General features: G+C 42.3%; 1 protein-coding gene across 8 annotated transcripts in view; it reads left to right on the top strand.

Annotated features, from left to right (window-relative positions):
- The window catches only part of SIPA1L1 (signal induced proliferation associated 1 like 1), a 320,297-nt gene that overhangs the window by 247,807 nt on the left and 53,935 nt on the right, over positions 1–18,555 (top strand). For all 8 annotated transcript variants that reach the window (XM_053311160.1, XM_053311170.1, XM_053311211.1 and 5 more), the window contains one exon: positions 5,026–5,307. In XM_053311160.1, coding sequence (XP_053167135.1) covers positions 5,026–5,307 — 282 coding nt within the window. The remainder of the gene's footprint in view (positions 1–5,025; positions 5,308–18,555) is intronic.

Genomic DNA, 18,555 nt, shown 5'->3' with positions numbered 1-18,555 from the left:
CAATCTTGCCTCCCTTGGAGCTGCTGCAGTCCAAATCACTAAGAGCAGTCTTCCAAGAGCCTTGACATGTCTCAAATGCCGCACTACACTTGGAAACAGGCATAATGAAGTTTGAGGCTGAAGTGTGGTTGTCCATTCTTAACTCCTGGCTTAAATTATCCCTCAACCCTTAGGGCTTGGCCCCTCTGACCCTACAGCAGGAGAGAGGGTATGCACATACCTCTTGCCTGTGGGCTCCCCAGAGGCATCTGGTGCGCCACTGTGTGAAACAGGATGCTGGACTAGATAGGCCTCATGTCTGATTCAGCAGGGCTGTTCTTATGTTCACTTCAGAGAATGCTATGCTGGGGGCCCTGAACTTCAATATGCTACCTAGGAACCTAAATTTGGCTTCCAGGGCCTCCCAACTGCATTTCCCAACATAGTTGGTGCTGATATGCACCACAGCAGCTGTCTCCTCCCTAGCACTGCCTAACAACCACTTTAGACACTGTGTGATGTCCGCAACCTTTGCACCAAGCAGTCAAGTTACAGTGTGGTCTTCACATGGGTCACAAACCCATCTCTCTATGCCCCATACAATTGAATCCTTCACTGCTAGGAGGTCCCCATCCCCTGGAGGAGTATCCTCTGTGCGAGAGGATATGGGCACATCACCCAAGGAAGGGCTCCCTTCTTCCTCAGATGATGTCCTCCTTCCCCAAGACATTTATTCTCCATGACAGCAGAAGAGCTGTCAGCCTGGGAGTGGGATGCTTCTGTCACATCCCTGAGGGTCTCTCCCACACACCTCTCTGCCTCCCTGAGTTTATCCAGGTCAGTCACCTTGGCTTGGAGGGTTTAGACTTGTTCCCTGAGAGCCAGGAGCTCTTTTTTCGAGTGCACACTCACGACTCCTGCCCCTCAGACAGATAATCATACATGCAACACTCAGTGTCATAAACTGTGAAGCACCCCATCCCCTGCTGGTATTCTACCTTCATAACTGTTTTGATTGGCTGTTTATACTGTATAGAGCTTGTTTACTTGAAAGCTAGGTCTTAGGTGCAGTTGTCAGCTCATTAAAGCTTTTAAGTTCTGTCTTCCAAGAAAATTACAGAAGTGGGGTAGTACTCACCTTCTCCTTGTGCTGGGTGTCTCCTTTGTGATAAGGGGGAGCTTTATTTTTGTGAAAGGATAACTGCTTGTGTGCCTCCCTACACACTTCCTTGCCAAATTCCCGCTATATTCCTGCAACACTCTTGCCAACAGATATCAATCTGTTGGCAAACCCCTGCCTGCAAAGATCCTGGGAGCAAAGCTCCCCTGGTGTGGCTCTTGAATTCACAAAAGCTCCTTCCAAACTGAGTGAAACTCAGGAATATGCCCCCACCCACTAGCTGTGACCCACTTGCAGCTAATTCCCTCCCACTGGCTCTCAAGCCCAACAGAAATGAAAACTGCCTTGTCAAAAACACACTCATAGCCAGTGAGAAATCAAGCCCTAGGAAAGCCTAGTCCTGACAAGCCCACCTTGTCCTTTCCCCCTTGCTTGCTTGCTGTTGTCTTTAGAAAGAAATCAAATTTGCTACCTCTCCTTCCAAACTTTATACACACACACACACACACACACACACACACGTGTATATATGTATATACACATATATATGTATGTATGTGTGTGTGTGTGTGTGAATATATATATATATATATATATATATATATATATATATCCTATATCCTAGAGTTTACAAGTTCTTATTGGAATATCCAGTAGAAACCTGTCCACTTTACATAAAGTTACCTTTTACGTTCGTTTATCCAGAGAGATAGTAGGCTGGTCATGGTTACTGTGCCTTTTAGCTAAGAGAGAGTCGTGTACTCCATGAGTTGTAGGTGCATATTTTATGCATATGATATGGGAGTTCTACCATTTCATAAAAATAACTTCTCTCAAAACATCCATTTGGAATGACAAATAGATATAATATCTCTGAAAGAGGCATGGATGCTGCTGAGAATTCTCAGTCTGGTTTCCAATATCTTAGATATATTTGCTGTTCTGCTGTTGCTATAACTGTGCTATTCCACATTCTGGTGCTCATGTCAGCTTGGGGTTTCATGGATACCATAACTACTGTGGGCCTGTCTCCAGTAATAACTCCCACTTACTAGGCAAGACACATATTAGATCTGTTCTTCTGTTCAGCATCGGAATGAAGTAATATGTGGATGGGGGACCTGATATGGTTGCCTTGTCATGGACCGATCACTATCTGGTTCAAGTTGGATTGTGGGCTGCTCCAGACCTCTGCAGGGCTCATGGACCCATTCAGATAGCCTGCCTTTGGAGTCTCATTGATCCTGATAGATTTCTGATGTCACTGGGGTATTTTCTTACAGTTAGAGCTGGCAGTCCTATCAATGCCTTAGCCATCCTCTGGAATTAAGAGATTATAAAGCAAAATCCATATGGTCTCACTCTCTCTACCTCACCCTTGCTCAACCTACAGATTGTTTGGAAATTATTAGCCTCAGCTGATTTGCCAACTGCAACCCTACCTAGAAGAATTGGATCTAGCTTAAGTGATCCATACCTTATATCCATAGATTACTATAATGCACTCTACATGGGACTGCCCTTGAAAAGAGTCCAAAACTTCAGCTCATGCAAAGTGCAGCAAATGCTTAATATAAGATATAAGCTGCTGTAATCATATCACACCTGTATAAAGGCAATTGCACTGGCTACCAGTTTTTCTTGGCTCAGTTCAAGATGTTAGTTCTTACATTTTAAAGCCCTGTATATGCCAGGACCAAGTTACCTTAAGGATCAATCATCTGCTCCCATATGAGCCTATCCAAACTTTGAGGTCATCGTCATGGGCTTTGCTCTGTTCAGCTGCTAATTCAAATCCAATGGATGGCCACCAGTGACTGGGCATTTTTAGTGGTGGTGCCATACCTCCCTAAAGATGTACTATACTATAACTGCAAAAAGACACCTTTCAAGGTAGTGATTCCCTTTATATTTACCAGAAAGAGAATAAGTGACCCTGAACAACCCCAGCACTCATCCCTCTAGTGCCTGCTACTGTGTCTACTCGTGTGTGTGCATTTAGATTGTGAGTCTTTTGGGAACAGGGTGATGATATTATTATTAGTAGTATTAATTCTATGCTGCTTTGAGAATGTTTTTTGTAGAAAAACAGTATAAAAATAATATTGTCTGATAATGCCTCCTCCCGTTGGTTTTTAAGCAGCCCCTTTAGACTGTTTTGGCCAGCTCTTAATCCCAGACTCAGTTAACACCTTAACCACTTTTAATGCTGGTTTTATTCTGCTACATGTGTTGCTTTACTTTTTTATATATGTATCTCTTTTATGCATTAACCTTTGCAAACCACTCTGTCTAAATTATTCTTAGACAAGCAGTAGAAAAATATTTTAAATAAATGCCTTGGATTTTTTGTCACTGTTCAGGTAATTACTTTACAGCTACATATATATTGATGAAAGTTGCTTTAAAATACATTTTAAAAGGAAAATACTGCAGATTTATGAAATGTCACATAGCTTTTTTTAACGCTTCACAAAGTTACATCTTTGCATCTTGAATTAATCAGAATGTATATTTTCAAGAAGTATGTGCTTGCTTTATTCATTTAAATTACTTATAACAGGTGCATCCTTTTTCTCTGACCCTAAAGATTACATTGAGAGGACTCTTACCTTGTACCTAAACTTAGTCCAAATGCTGACTGTCAAGGTGGGAAAGAATAGAAAGAATGCTGTGAGTTGTTTAGAAGCATTTGTGTGGTAGAATGAACAACCAGAAAGCTCACTTGGCTTAAATATATCTATATCAAATATCATGAAGACAAATAGCTGATTTACAGAACAAGCAGTTCTGAATTAAGTTCAGCAAAATGCAAGCTTAATACAAGTCAATCCAGAGTTAGTGCAGAAAGGCGTTGCTATTTGGCCAGTATTCTAAGCCACCATTTACATTGTTGCTCACTTGTAGCTTGTCACCACCTGTTGGGTCTTAAAGGTAAAAAGGTAAAGTGTGCTGTCAAGTCGATGTCAACTCCTGGCAACCACAGAGCCAGAGCCCTGTGGTTTTTCTTTGGTAGAATACAGGAGGGGTTTACTATTGTCATCTGCTGCGCAGTATGAGATTATGCCTTTCAGCATCTTCCTATATTGCTGCTGCCCAATACAGGTGTTTCCCATAGTCTGGGAAACATACCAGTGGGGATTTGAACCAGCAACCTCTGGCTTGCTATTCAAGTCATTTCCCCACTGCACCATTAGGTGGCTTTGTTGAGTCTTAATAGAACCTATATTTCTCTCAACTCTTCTTTGAGCAGCATGGAACTATTAGATTTTTTAAAAAACAAACCAGTTATTTTCAGCAGTGTCATTTTCAATTATTTCCTAAAACTGGCTGAAATGATCGCAGCCTACTGTTGCCGTCATGCTCTGCCCTAGGGCTGCTGCAATCTGGTGAGCAGACCTGATGCTGTTCAGAATGAGCGGCTGCACAAGTTGATTGTGAACCACCCTAAACTATTTTGGATAGGCACTATACAAATGAAATATTGCCGTTTCCTCATTCACTGCAATGGGAAAAACTAGTAGCAGAACAGATCTCAGAATAGAATGAGGTTTCTGTTCTAAAGTCTGTGCATTAGGGTTAGAAAGTAGAAGCATTTTGGTAGAAAATTAAATCTTATCATTGGCATCCAGATAACTTACACTGAGCACTGCTTCATCAGCAGAAGTGCCTTGTGTCCATGCAAGCGGTCATTGCATGAATGATACTCCTTCCACACTCCTTCCATGGGTGGAAGAAGCGTCTGAGGATGGAGCATTACTCTGTGAAAAGTCTGGATGTGCTGCCCAGTCACTTTTGAAAAATGACTATATGTAGAACTTAGTTTAGTCATCCTAACTACTGTTTTATATCAGCACAATGCAAAGCACATACTTGCTTTCCTTTCTGATTCCACATTGACTTGCCTTTTCTTTCCTGTCTTTCAGAAGCTTTTCAGAAACCCATCGCATGCCAGTAGTGGAATATAAGATGAATGATGGTGGAGTTCCATATGAGTTCAAGTTCCCCTTCAGGAATAATAACAAATGGCAGCGGAATGCTAACAAGGGTCAGGGGTCGCATATGCAACAACTGCCATCACAGATGCAAAGTCCAGTTACCTCTAGGGTTGCCTCAGGGAAAGGAGAAGGAAAAATGCCTCCCCCGGAGCGAGCTGCCAACATCCCCCGCAGTATCTCTAGTGATGGGCGTCCACTGGAGAGCAGAAGGTTGGTAACTGATTTGTATCTTGTCTTTCCTCCAAGGCAGGTCACATCTTTTTGAAATCCAAGTAAAGTAAGAATTAAATAACTATGAAAACAGGAGGGGGGAAATCCTCAAGTCACAAAGTTAAAATCCTAACCCATACTCTGTTCTCTTCAACCAGGCCAAACAAAAAGGGATGTTTATAATTTCTAGAAGATATTCAGAATGTATAAATGGCAGTACACTAATTTTCAACAGTGTTATGTATAGATGGAGATTTAAAACAAAGCCATAGCATTTTGGCAAGAATGCGAGACATACTCTCTTACTTTTCGCATTTCAGAGGGAGAAGTGGAAATGAAGGTACTGTCACAGGCTTAGGAACATGGGAAGCTGCCGTATACTGAGTCAGACCATAGGTCCATCTTGCTCAGTATTGTCTACACAGATTGACAATGGCTTCTCCAAGGTTGCAGGAAGGAATCTCTCTCAGCCCTATCTTGGAGATGCCAGGGAGGGAACTTGGAACCTGCAGCTCCATCCTCTAAGGGGAATATCTTATAGTGCTCACACTTCTAGTCTCCCTTTCATATGTAACCAGGGCAGACCCTACTTAGCTAAAGGGACAAGTCATGCTTGCTACCACAAGACCAGTTCTCTTCCCTTGCTGTGCTACTTACTTCACTTTAAGATAGGTGCTCACACCATAAATGCATGGATCCCAGAAAGGACAGGTCCGAGTTGGTATTCGTAAAGGAATGGCAATCAAACATATTCAATATCAAAAGCTATTTCTTTATGCATGGAATGTTACTAGTTTCACATATCCTTTTCTTTTGATTTTTCACACAGAAACAGTTTCAAATAAGTCAAACAATTTTCTAACTTAAGAGTCCTATCTATCCTCATCTCCAGTCCAACACCCAGCTGACTCCAGATGTCAAATCCTAACTCCTTTTTCTCAACATTCTGTCTCCAAGCATCTTCCCCTTCCCTCAGCATTTCATGCCCTGAGATTTCCACCCAGCTCCCATCCAGACACACCCAAGACCACAGCAGGTGGCTGGGGAGACTCTGCTCCACCTGGATTTTTATATGTATTTGAAAAACATAAAAGAAATGGGGTATAACAGATGTGACAAAAGCTAGAAGCCTTATAATAATACAAAACATCAGCTATTCCGGGCCATTCAGCTCTCCTATACTCATGTCCAAATTGCTGCAACACTCTGAAGCACTATCTGCATAACCATGTTCATATACTGAAATCAATGCATGTTGACAATTGGTTGGGAGGGAGTACTGGATTTAAAGTACATAAAGGAAGGGGAAGGTTGAAAGCAAGAACTCAGTACAGCAACAATGGGAGGTCTAAACCTGAGATTAATAAAGCAGCAGAGTAGTTCCAGGGTAATTATCTTTTTGTTCCCTGAGATATTCCATACTAATGTTTAGAGAGAGCCACCTAATGGCGCAGTGGGGAAGTAACTTGACTAGCAAGCCTGAGGTTGCCGGTTCAAATCCCTGCTGGTATGTTTCCTAGACTGTGGGAAACACCTGTATCGGGCAGCAGCAATATAGGAAGATGCTGAAAGGCATCATCTCATACTGTGCGGGAGATGGCAATGGTAAACCCCTCCTGTATTCTACCAAAAGACAGGGCTCTGTGGTCACCAGGAGTCGACACCAACTCAACAGTACACTTTATTTTAATATTTAGAGAAAATGTCATTATTATCTCAGAATGCTATTTTAGGACAATTATAAGGCTCTTGAGGCCATTTTGGATTGCATCAGAATTTTGACAGCTCTTGTATTGTGATGAAGGAAAAGTTTACTTCTTGGAGGTGTTCGCTCTTTCATGTATTGTATTTACAATTAGTTTGTCAAAACAATTGGTTTTGTTCATTCCAGATTTTCCCATATCTGCTAGAAAACAACAAATGTAATCTGAAACGTGTTGGTATTTCTGCATAGACCAACACACATGTTTGGAGCCTGTATTGGCCCTTGTTTTGTTTTTGATTGCTTGATGCAAGCCTGGTGTCACCACTATTTCATGATGTCATCTGACAAAGCCAGTTTTGCTTAAACATTGGGCCTATGAGTAGAACTCAGTTGACCCTGATATAAGCAGGCCTGTGTGCACTCAGCTTCATATGTTCTGCCCAAAGTTCTAACTGTGCCTAAACTCCATACAGTTCATATTGATGTTCTGCAGTTTTACCTCTTGCTTTCTTTTTTACCCCCATTCACTGCTAAAAGTAATCACTGAAATAAAATGTATCTGACATTGCTTTCAGCAGTCAACATTTGTGATGCTGGTTATTGAACTGTCCTGTTCATATGGCCAATTGTGCTTCTTGTCCTTTGGCTTGCCTAGTGCTTCAGCATTTCTCACTTCTTCCAAGCTTGCTCAAAATGTTGGGGGTTCTTAAAGGTAAAGTTGTGCCATTGAGTCGGTGTCGATTTCTGGTGCCCACAGAGCCCTGTAGTTGTCTTTGGTGGAATACAAGAAGGGTTTACCATTGCCTCCTCCCACGCAGTATGAGATCATGCCTTTCAGCTTCTTCCTATATCGCTGCTGCCTGATATAGGTGTTTCCCAAAGTCCGGGAAACATACCAGCGGGGATTCGAACCAGCAACCTCTTGCTCCCTAGGCAAGTTACTTCCCTGCATGTTAGTTATAATTTGGTGATTGGCTGTGGGTGACTTACCTCTTGTGATAACAAACCTGATAAATGGACAAAGCTTGAAAAACATTTTGCAAATCAAGGCTACAGTCCTCTGCACACTTACTTGGGAATAAATCCTATTGAAGACAGTGGTATTCACCCCCCACCCCCCCAAAGCATACATTGAATTGGGCTGTAAAAGTACTAAATTAGTAATCCCCACCTTAGGCAGTATTGCTTGCAAATGACAGTTTTGGTTCTCTACAGCTGCTTATACAGTTACTTGACTCCTTTCCTCACTATCATTATGGAACAGTGCAGTGTGGGTGGGATACTGTAGTCTATGCAACTGCAAATTTTGAGGCAAATTTAGTAAGCAAAAAGCAGATGCCCCCTGGGCACAGAAACAGAAACCAGAATAAATATTTCGGGGAAACTCATGCAAAAGAACTGTGCTACAGAACCTCAACATGAATTTCAAAACAAAATGATTTCAATAGGTTTTATTTGTTTTGTTTTGATTTATTTTAATTTTATTTGTTTGTTTTTGTTGGTGGTTGTTTCTTATTACCTTGTAAACACAAAGATTAATGTCTCAAAGAATATGCAGAGAGGCTGAACTAAATACATGATCCAAACTGTCTGGTTCACAAGCCTAGTCCCCCAAAGTCAATGATTCTGTTGCTGTGAAATTGGATTTCTGTCCCAAGATGCCATAGACAATTTATGAAATGCACTTTCTTTTTACAGCCAGACAACCAGCATTTAAATGACTACCAGGCAAAATATTTGGGACGTGAACTACAGAGCAGTCATCTGGCAGTAATAACTTTTTACCAAGAATAAAAATATTGACTCAAGCAAAATGACAGATACATAATTTCTAGGAATTCCTAACCAGAAAAAAACTGCCTGGTCTCCCCTCGCCCTTTACTCTGAGTCAGCAGTTGCCAAATCTAGCACCTTGTCCCTTGTAAACAAAATAAGAAATAGTCATGGGCTGCACTCAGCTGTTAGCTTACTCCTGGGTTTCTCGACTGAGATGTGGGTTATAAGGGGGAGTCTGAGTGTTTGCCTTGTTTGCTTGCTAGTCTTAGAACTAACTAGCACTCTCTATAAATGTAGCTGCAGGAGTGCCATAGAAGAGAGGGACATGGAGTAGATGGTGAGGGAGAGCCATCACAACCAATGCTGCTGCCCACACTAGCCAAAGGTGGACCCGCTGGCCATCTTTCTGACTGTTTACTTGCCCTTCCTGGAGTTGAGCAGTGGCAAAGAAGGTGTGCTGCTCGGCTCAGCCAACAAGCAGAGAACCATATGGTAACAAAGAGAAGCAGGCAGCAACCGTGATGTGGGCGCAGGGTCAACTGTGTGTGTGTGTGTGTGTGTGTGTGTGTGTGTGTGTGTGCGTGCGTGCGTGTGTGTGTGCGCATGTGCACTCATGGAGCATGTAGACACAGTGGGGGGGGTGGGGTGTGTGTGTGTGTGTGTGTGTGAGAGAGAGAGAGAGAGAGAGTCAAAGTCGGTGTGTTTTGTCCCACATACTTAACTCCTCAACAACATAGTGTAGAAGTGAGACTTGGCTCAGATTATTGGATCCACATGTAGATGATGATGATGATGATGATTGCTTTCTGGTTATGGCAGTTATAATTGGATCAGTGGTTCCCAACCTGGGGACCTCCAGATGCTGCTGAACTACAACTCCCACCCAGCTATAACTTATTGTGGCTGGGGATGATGGGAGTTGTATTTCAGCAACATCTGGAGGCCCCCAGGTTGGGAATCACTGATCTAGATCATGTTGGAGTCTGTGGAAGTCTGATACAATGTTAGATGATGTTCAGTCATAGGAGACGTGCACGTCTATGCAATAGCAGTGCCTCTTAGATGAACTCCAAGTGTTCTGTCCCCAAGTGCATTCAGGCTTCAATCCTGGGCCCAACCAAGGTTCTTTTCATTTCAATCCTAATAACTTCCCTCCTCAATCAAACAGCCATATTCATGTAGCTATATTGCACTTGTGAGGAAGTTTCAATGACCCAGATCTGATTAACAAGTTAAGATGAAAGATCCTGTCATGTAAAGTATTATTTATTTATTTATTTATTACATTTTTATATCCCGCTCTTCCTCCAAGGAGCCCAGAGCGGAGTACTACATACTTAAGTTTCTCCTCACAACAACCCTGTCAACTAGGTTAGGCTGAGAGAGAAGTGATTGGCTCAGAGTCACCTAGCAAGTATCATGGCTGAATGGGGATTTGAACTTGGGTCTCCCCGGTCCTAGTCAGCACTCTAACCACTACACCACGCTGGCTCTTAACCTTATATTAACCTTATATAGGAGCATACTTGAAATTAACCATTTTCCTGGTCATGTGGGACCAGTAGAAACTATCATTGCACAAAATGATGTTGACTCGCAGGTTCTTGATTTTGCATCTCATCTCCATCATCAATATGCACCTTTTAAAAAGACAGAAAAAAATCCATTACACAGGGCCAGGAGAGTGAGTGTTTTCATTTCACACCAGAAACTGCCTGCTTGTTATACAAATTCTTATCATCTTATGGTTATCACCACAGTATCTCGGAATTGGTGTTCCTTTCTTCTTTTTACCTTCTCTTGGCCCTAGGCTAAATAACAGAATTGGTGAGAAGAAAAATACAAAGGAGGATTAATAAATTAGCTGTTTGTCTTAGCAAGTTGTAGGATTTCTGTTGGAAGAAGCAGCAGACAGAAGTTGATTCCTAGGCTTTTGCTGTTCTTGTAGAGCTGGCTTCCAGGTTCTGAGGGTACCCTTGGCAAAGTGGCTCCTTGGTGTGTAGATTGGTAGTTTTTCTCACTGTCATAGGTGGCGGTGGCAGCACCTCTGCCTTTTCAACCTCTCCAGTCCTCTCTCTTCTCTCCCATCCCCAACACCAAAGCACTGAAAAGATCTCACTTCATCTGCTGCTGCCCTCTCCTCCAGGCACCCTCTCTTGAGTTTTCTCCCAGAAGACCCTGTTTTTGTAATGAAATCAAAGAGATATACTTCAGTTTCTGTCATGAGGGGAATTTCTAGAATGCACTTATTTGAACTTATTTTATTATTTTTATTCCTCTGTGTTCCTTTATTTTACTGCCACCATTTAAAGTTTGTGTGAATACTGTATATAGGATCTCAGGATCTAAGTATGTAAAGCTCTGTATATCTATCTAATATATGGATTCTTTAAAGATGAATGAAATAGAAGTTAGTTAATTAAATTATGATGTTAGCTCAGTTCTCTTCTTAGAAAGTTGGGTAGTTTACTTGTTTAGTTACAGGACTGTTGTTTTGACTGTTACAGAAGCCTTTCATACCCTTTAGGCATATACAACTTTCATAGGACTCTTTGTTTTTAAACTGTTTCTCTTCACAGCTCACACAGCTGATTCTCTTTACTCAGGATAATACTTGGTTCTTTTCCCATCAGCCTTTCAATAGGCTGTTCCTCAGACACTTTTATGCAGTCCCAACCACCAGCAAGTAAACACTACCTGCTTTCCAAGAGAACATTTTCAAACTGTCTCTCTCTCTCTCCCCCTCCCACTTTCACTATGGATTTTCCAGTCTTGGCTTCAGGACTTTTCTGCTCGATTCTTAGTATGGGCTTTAACACCTTCTTGCCCAGATAATAAACAGGGAGGCAGTTGAACCGTTAGGCAATGAGGGAGTGAAAGGGATTATTAAGATGATATGGAGGTTGCAGAGAATCTAAATGAGTTATTTGCATCTGTCTTCACAGTAGAGGATATTGAGCATATACCTGTTCCTTAAGCAAACTTTTCAGGGACGGAGGCTAAAGAACTAAGTCAGATAGAAGTGACAAGAGATGATGATCTAAACTGTCTGGAAAAATTAAAAACTAGCAAATCGCCAGGGCCAGAAGGCATCCATCCAAGAATACTTAATGAACTCAAATGTGAAATTGCCGAACTCCTTGCTAAAATATATAACTTATCCCTACAATCAGGCTCTGTACCGGAGGACCGAAAAGTAGCTAATGTAACATCGATTTTCAAAAGGGGATACAGGGGAAATCTGGGAAATTACAGGCCGGTTAGCTTAATGTCCGTTCCAGGCAAATTGATGGAAAGCATTCTCAAGGATAAAATTGTTAAGAAGAACAGGCCCTGCTAGGGGAGAACTAGCATGGCTTCTGTAAAGGTAAATCTTGCCTCACAAACCTTTTGGAGTTCTTTGAGAGTGACAACGGGTGTGTGTATAAAGATGATCTGGTTGACATAGTATACCTGGACTTCCAAAAAGCTTTTGACAAAGTTCCTCATCAAAGACTCTTGAAAAAACTTAGCAGTCATGGGATAAGGGGACAAGTGAATGTGTGTATTGGTAGCTGGTTGAAAGACAGGAAACAGAGGGTAGGTATAAATGGAGAGTTTTCACAATGGAGGGAAGTAAGAAGTGGAGTCCCCCAGGGATCTCTACTTGGACCGGTGCTTTTTAATTTATTTATAAATGATATAGAAGTTGGGGTAAGCAGAGAGGTGGCCAAATTTACAGATGACACCAAACTCTTACGGGTAGTGAAATCCAAAACGGATTGTGAGGAGCTCTAAAAGGATCTCTCCAAACTGGGTGAGTGGGCAACAAAATGGCAAATGCGGTTCATTGTTGGCAAGTGTAAAGTGATGCACATTGGGTTGAAAAACCCCAACTTCATGTATACACTGATGGGATCTGAGCTGTCGGTGACTGGCCAGGAGAGGGATCTTGGGGTCATGGTGGACACCTCGTTGAAAGTGTTGACTAGTGTGCGGCTTCTGTGAAAAGGGCCAATTCCATGCTTGGAATCATTAGGAAGGGGATTGAAAATAAAACTGCTAATATTATAATGCCCTTATACAAAACTATGGTGCGGCCACACCTGGAGTACTGCATACAATTCTGGTCACCACATCTAAAGAAGGACATTGTAGAACTGGAAAAGGTGCAGAAGAGGGCAACCAAGATGATCAGGGGCCTAGCGCACCTTCCTCATGGGGCAAGGCTACACCATTTGAGGCTTTTTAGTTTAGAAAATAGTTTTTAGTTTAGTTTAGTTTAGAAAAAAGACAACTGTGGGGAGGCATGGTGTGGAGAAAGTGGATAGAGAGAAATTTTTCTCTCTTTCACATAATACTACAACCAGGGGTCATCCCATGAAATTGATTGCCAGGAAATTTCATTTCCTGACAGCAAACGGAATGGCTACCAGTTTGAGGGCTGTAGGCCATCTCCAGCCTCAGAGGCAGGGTGCCTCTGAGTACCAGTGGCAGGGGAGTAACAGCAGGACAGAGGGCATGCCCTCTGCTCCTGCCTGTAAGCTTCCAGTGGCATCTGGAGGGCCACTGTGTGAAAGAGGATGCTGGGCTAGATGGGCCTTGGGCTTGATCCAGCTGGGCTGTAATGATGTTCTTAACATTCCAAATCCAAACTTTTTCAACTTCAAGTTTATTATGGTCCATGACCAAATTAGAACAATATAAGGCCACAATAAACATACACATAAAACCAAAACAACACTTTTACTTTTCAGATATCGATCCAGGTAAACGTACACATTCTTTGATGTTCAATAATTACACTCCAGCCTACTACCCTTTACAATCTCTTGGTGAACTCTAATAGCTGCCGCACAAAACTTAGCATCATTGTAGCTGATATCTGCCTTTTTCTCTGCTAAAAGAAAGGAAACAGAATTTTTCTGAATGTCCTGGTAGGTGTATTAAAAGTGGTGTAATAAGGCTGCTGTGTAAATCTCTATAGAAGGGACAATAAAGCAATCACATCCAATGGTTTTGATCTCACCTGATCCACATGGACAAATCCGTTCTTCATAAAGAATAATATGGAACCTGCCTTGCAACAATACAGAGGCGAGAACATTAAATTGAGCCCTAGAGAACGATCTTCAATGTTGAGCAATTACAAGGGTGGTGAAATAATTAGATGGTTCACTTCAAGGTCTCTCCGTCCAAGCCTTAATATCATTTGGAACTAGATTTAAATCATTCTCAAATTCAACATCAAATATCAACATATCTGCAGAAAGACCGTGATTCAAATGTTTTCTCGACAGAGCCTGCTCAGTCAATCAATCATCTTTATTTTAGCCCCCAAGACCAACATAAGATAGAACAGTAGAGCATGTTTCAAAATAATAAAAATAAATTATGGAACCATAAAACTATATTACTTAACAATTACTACACTAATAGTATAAAGCTATATTATAATACTATAAAGCTGCTATCCTTAGAAAAGAGGGTAGCCATGAGATTATTAAACAGCTGTATCTAAAAAATTATGAACATATAGCTTGCTTCCATATTGATTGGAAATTATCACCCAGTGTTAACAGTGCTAAACCTGATGAGCAGAACTGGACCTTGAACCAGTGTAAAGGTCTAGATTATTATTACCCAAGCTCTTGCTTTTGCTCTCTGTAGCTCTGTCTTTAGCAAACCAGGGACACACACCTGGAAACCTGCAAAATTGCTCTTAGAAATTTGGATTGTGCCCTTTGAAATTCTATTTAATTAAGGTATGGGCCAAGTTGTGCCCTATATAGCAGTTGGGCTAATAGCTTCACTTCAAATAGCCTTATGGCTGCCAGAACAAACTCACCTTGGGAATGAAAAAAGCTTAAAATGGCTGCCACACTTCTTTGTTGACCACTTCCTTGGTCAACAATACAACATGATCCATATGAGCCTTCAGCTTACCTGATCTGTGGAATACAACTCCCAGATATTTAAAGCATTTAACATAATCATATCACCATTGATATTCCAGTTATTCTACTTGGGTCTTTTTGCAAAGACCATGAGCTTAGTCTTGTGATAGATGATCAAAAGATGGTCTTCTCTACAATACTGTGCAAGAATTCTGAGTGCTTTCCTGAGCCCTGTGGTGGTTTGTGATATAATTGCTGCATTATTGGTGTAGAGCAAGATTTGATATACATTTGTCATTCATTTTGCGAGGAGGGGAGCAGGGGCGGATCCAGCAGGAATTTACAGGAGGTGCAACAGGAATCCCCCCCAAAAAAAGATTCTCTTCCCCCCCCCCATAAAAATATTGGGGCTTGGATTTTATCTCTCTCTTGAAAATGCACTATGCCAGGAGGTGTCAAGCTCAAATCTGGTGCTCGGCCAATTAGATTCTGATGTACCTCTGGGGAGCCACACATAGCCTTGCACCCACCTCATACCACCTTCTGTCTTCCTCTTCCTCTCTGCTATTTCTCTCTCACACACACCCCTTAAATTAGCTGAATTCACTACTTTTTACTCTAAAATACACTCAGGGAAAGATTGATTGATTAAAAAAGAAAGAAAGAAATTCTGAACATACCTGCCAATACCAGATCTTGCATGGACATTCCTACCACTCTTCCTCTCTCCCTTAACAGAGGTGTTGCTAGGTACTTTAAAGATCCAGTGCTTGGGCCCACAGCTTCACCACATTTTGATAAATAAACCTTTTCATGCTCTCTTAAAGATATCCAACACTCTCCTCCCCACTAGTTTGCATCACACTAAAAAAGAATCTTTTTCTCCTGCATCAGATTTCTCCTACAATCAATAGGCACATAGTTGAGAACCAGTGTGGTGTAGTGATTAGAGTGTTAAGACTAGGATTGGGGGACTTGCGTTCCCCATTCAGTCATGAAACTCACTGTGAGACTTTAGCTGAGACATTCTCTCTCTCCCCTCCAAACCTGCCCCACAGGATTGTTGTGAGGATAAAAGTGGGGAGGAAGAACACATCAATCACAGCAGCATGCTATACAGTTTGATCTCTTCTGACCGCCAACTCATTTGGTGGCTACACAGAGATGGGCCTTCTCGGTTGCTGCCCCGAGATTGTGGAATGTGCTCCCTGCTGAGAGACTATCCTCCCCATCTCTGGCAATTTTAAAAAAACACCTGAAAACCCATCTTTTCGCCCAGGCTTTCTCGGCTTACAGCATTTTTAGGTTTTAATTTCTGGTTTATTTTTAAATTGTTAAATAGTTATTAGTTTTTGTATATGTTTTTAACTTGTTTTATCCTATTGTTAGCCGCCCAGAGATGAAAGTTTGGGACGGTGTACACATTTGACAAATAAATAAATAATACATTTCATTTAAGCAGAAAATCATATGCAGCTATAGTGTATCCTATATAATAAAAGCCCTGTGTGTGATCCCGTGCGCCTGTGTCTTTTTCGGCAGTTCTGGGCATGCGCAGAGCGCATGCTCAGAACTGCCAAAAAAGATACGGCCGCCCAGACACGGGCGGCCATGTTGGCGAAGTTTAAGGGCCAAATCGGCCCATGTAATTGCCCCCACGGCTGCCGCCGCTGACCGCTCCTTACCCACACCAGACCTCCACAGCCCCGGCCCACGTCCTTCGCTTGGTCACAGTTCCTATTTAGAGGAGGAGAGAGGAGCTCACATGCAGAGCTCCACTCTGTGCAAAGTCAGTGCCTGAAATGGCGCTATGGACGCAAAGGACGCAATAGGCGTCCTTTGCGCCCAAAGCGCCAGTTCGGGAAGAGGCTTTAAAGAGAGAGGAGCTCTGCTTGCGAGCTCCTCTCTTCTTCTCTAAATAGGAACTGTGATCGAGCGAAGGACGTGGGCCGGGGCTATGGAGGTCTCGGCAGCTGGGAGGGCGGGCGGGCGGGCGGCGGCCGCGGGGGCAAGGGCATGGGCCGATTTGGCCCTTAATCGGGGGGGGGGGGGCTTGGTTCAAAAAGCAGCTGGGAGGGTGGGCAGGCGGGCATGCAGGCTGGCGGCGGCGGGAGGGGGAATGGCGGCGGGGGGCCAGAAGCGCCGTTACTAGCGCCCGTTATTCAACGGGCCGAAATTCACTAGTGTCTATATACTACGGTATATATACAATGTATAGTGTGTGTCTTTACACTACAGAAAGAAAAGCCACCATTTTGATTTCAAATAGGACAGCAGAATGTTATATATGGAGTTACCTCAATTTTGCAGAATTGCTAAATTCTGCTAACTTGGCAAAGAGGCACTTTTTAATGTGGTGATTCTCTTTATTTAGCAGGGGGAGAGTAGCTGGCCCTATCCACCCCCAGCAAAGTATTCCTCCAGTGACTGTTGTTGGTGTCTATCTTATGTTTCTTTGTAGATTGTGAGCCCTTTGGGCATAGGGATCCATCTTATTTATTAATTATTTCTCTGTGTAAACTGCCCTGAGCCATTTTTGGAAGGGCGGAATAGAAATTGAATAAACAAATAAATAAATAAAGACAACCAATCATTTCATGTGCAAGGGAGATTTAAAAATGAGTTTCAAAATAAAATAAAATAGTAATGTTTAAAAGGGGAAACATGTTAAGAGAACCATTTTCTCATATTTTGCTATTTAAGCTATTCTGAGAATTCTGTTGTTAAAAAAACAGCATATAAATATTTTTAGTGGGGGTGGGGGGAGGAACCCACACACAGAGACCAGATTAGAGATATAAGCAGTGTAACTTCAGGAACAGAAACAAAAACTGATCTATTTTGTCAGAGCATTCCCCTCCTCCTTTTCAAATTTAATACTTTTTCACTCTTCCTCTCTCCCTTAACAGAGGTGTTGCTAGGTAATTTAAAGATATACTGTTGGGATGGGGAGGGTTTTTCTTACAAGTTTGCACTAGAAGTTTTGGCATACTTTGAAAATGTTTTTTTTTTTAAGCTTAAAACTCTATTTCACGCACGGGATGGGACTTCTCTCACATGTACAACACATACATGGTTCATGGGTGGGGGGGGGGGAGAGCGAGCAACATGGTAGCTTGACCACGGGGAACAAATCACACACAAACAAAACAAACAGCAAAGGGTTGGTTTTTACAAAATGTTTTACTTTCCTTCTTGGAGGGAGCCCAACTGCCAGCTTCCTGGGCTCTGCATTTACAAATTCCAAGCGAGGGGGAGGAGCACAATACTCCAGGAGAACCAATAGGGCTGGGAGAAACGTTAACCCTTTCTTGACTCTCTGCTACTGCCGATCTGCAAGAGACTCAACATGAATTCACAGGGGGTACAACTGCACCCTTGCACCCCACCTGGATCTGCCCCTGGATCGGGGGTATGCAGGTCCATTCCATCCAACTGCTTTATTAGTGAATTAATATAAAAATTAAAAAGGAAAGGAGCCAAGATACATCCCTGTCATGGGAAAAAATATCACACAATGCAATGAATTTAAAACTAAAAGTACAGGATTTACTGAGCCAAAAGTAAAACTTGGAATGTAATTTTGTCACAGTATGTTTATATTCACAATATAAATTATATTGCAGCAGGTGGAGGCTGTGGCCAGGGGTGCCTTTGCCCAGCTTTGTCTGGTTCACCAGTTACAGCCTTTTCTCGACCGGCAGGTCCTAGCAACAGTAACTCATGCCTTTGTTACCTCTTGTTTAGATTACTGTAATGCACTCTACCTAGAGTTGCCTTTGGAAATGATTAGGAAGCTTCAACTAGTCCAGAATGCAGCGGCCTGCCTCCTTATGGGTGGCCGTAGATTTGATAGTGTCACACCTCTTTTATGGTCGCTGCACTGGTTGC

The sequence above is a fragment of the Hemicordylus capensis genome, chromosome 1, assembly GCF_027244095.1.
Source record: "Hemicordylus capensis ecotype Gifberg chromosome 1, rHemCap1.1.pri, whole genome shotgun sequence".
Classification (NCBI taxonomy): Eukaryota; Metazoa; Chordata; class Lepidosauria; order Squamata; family Cordylidae; genus Hemicordylus; species Hemicordylus capensis.
The sequence above is the reverse complement of the archived record's forward strand: the minus strand, read 5'-3'. Positions and strand labels throughout refer to the sequence as shown.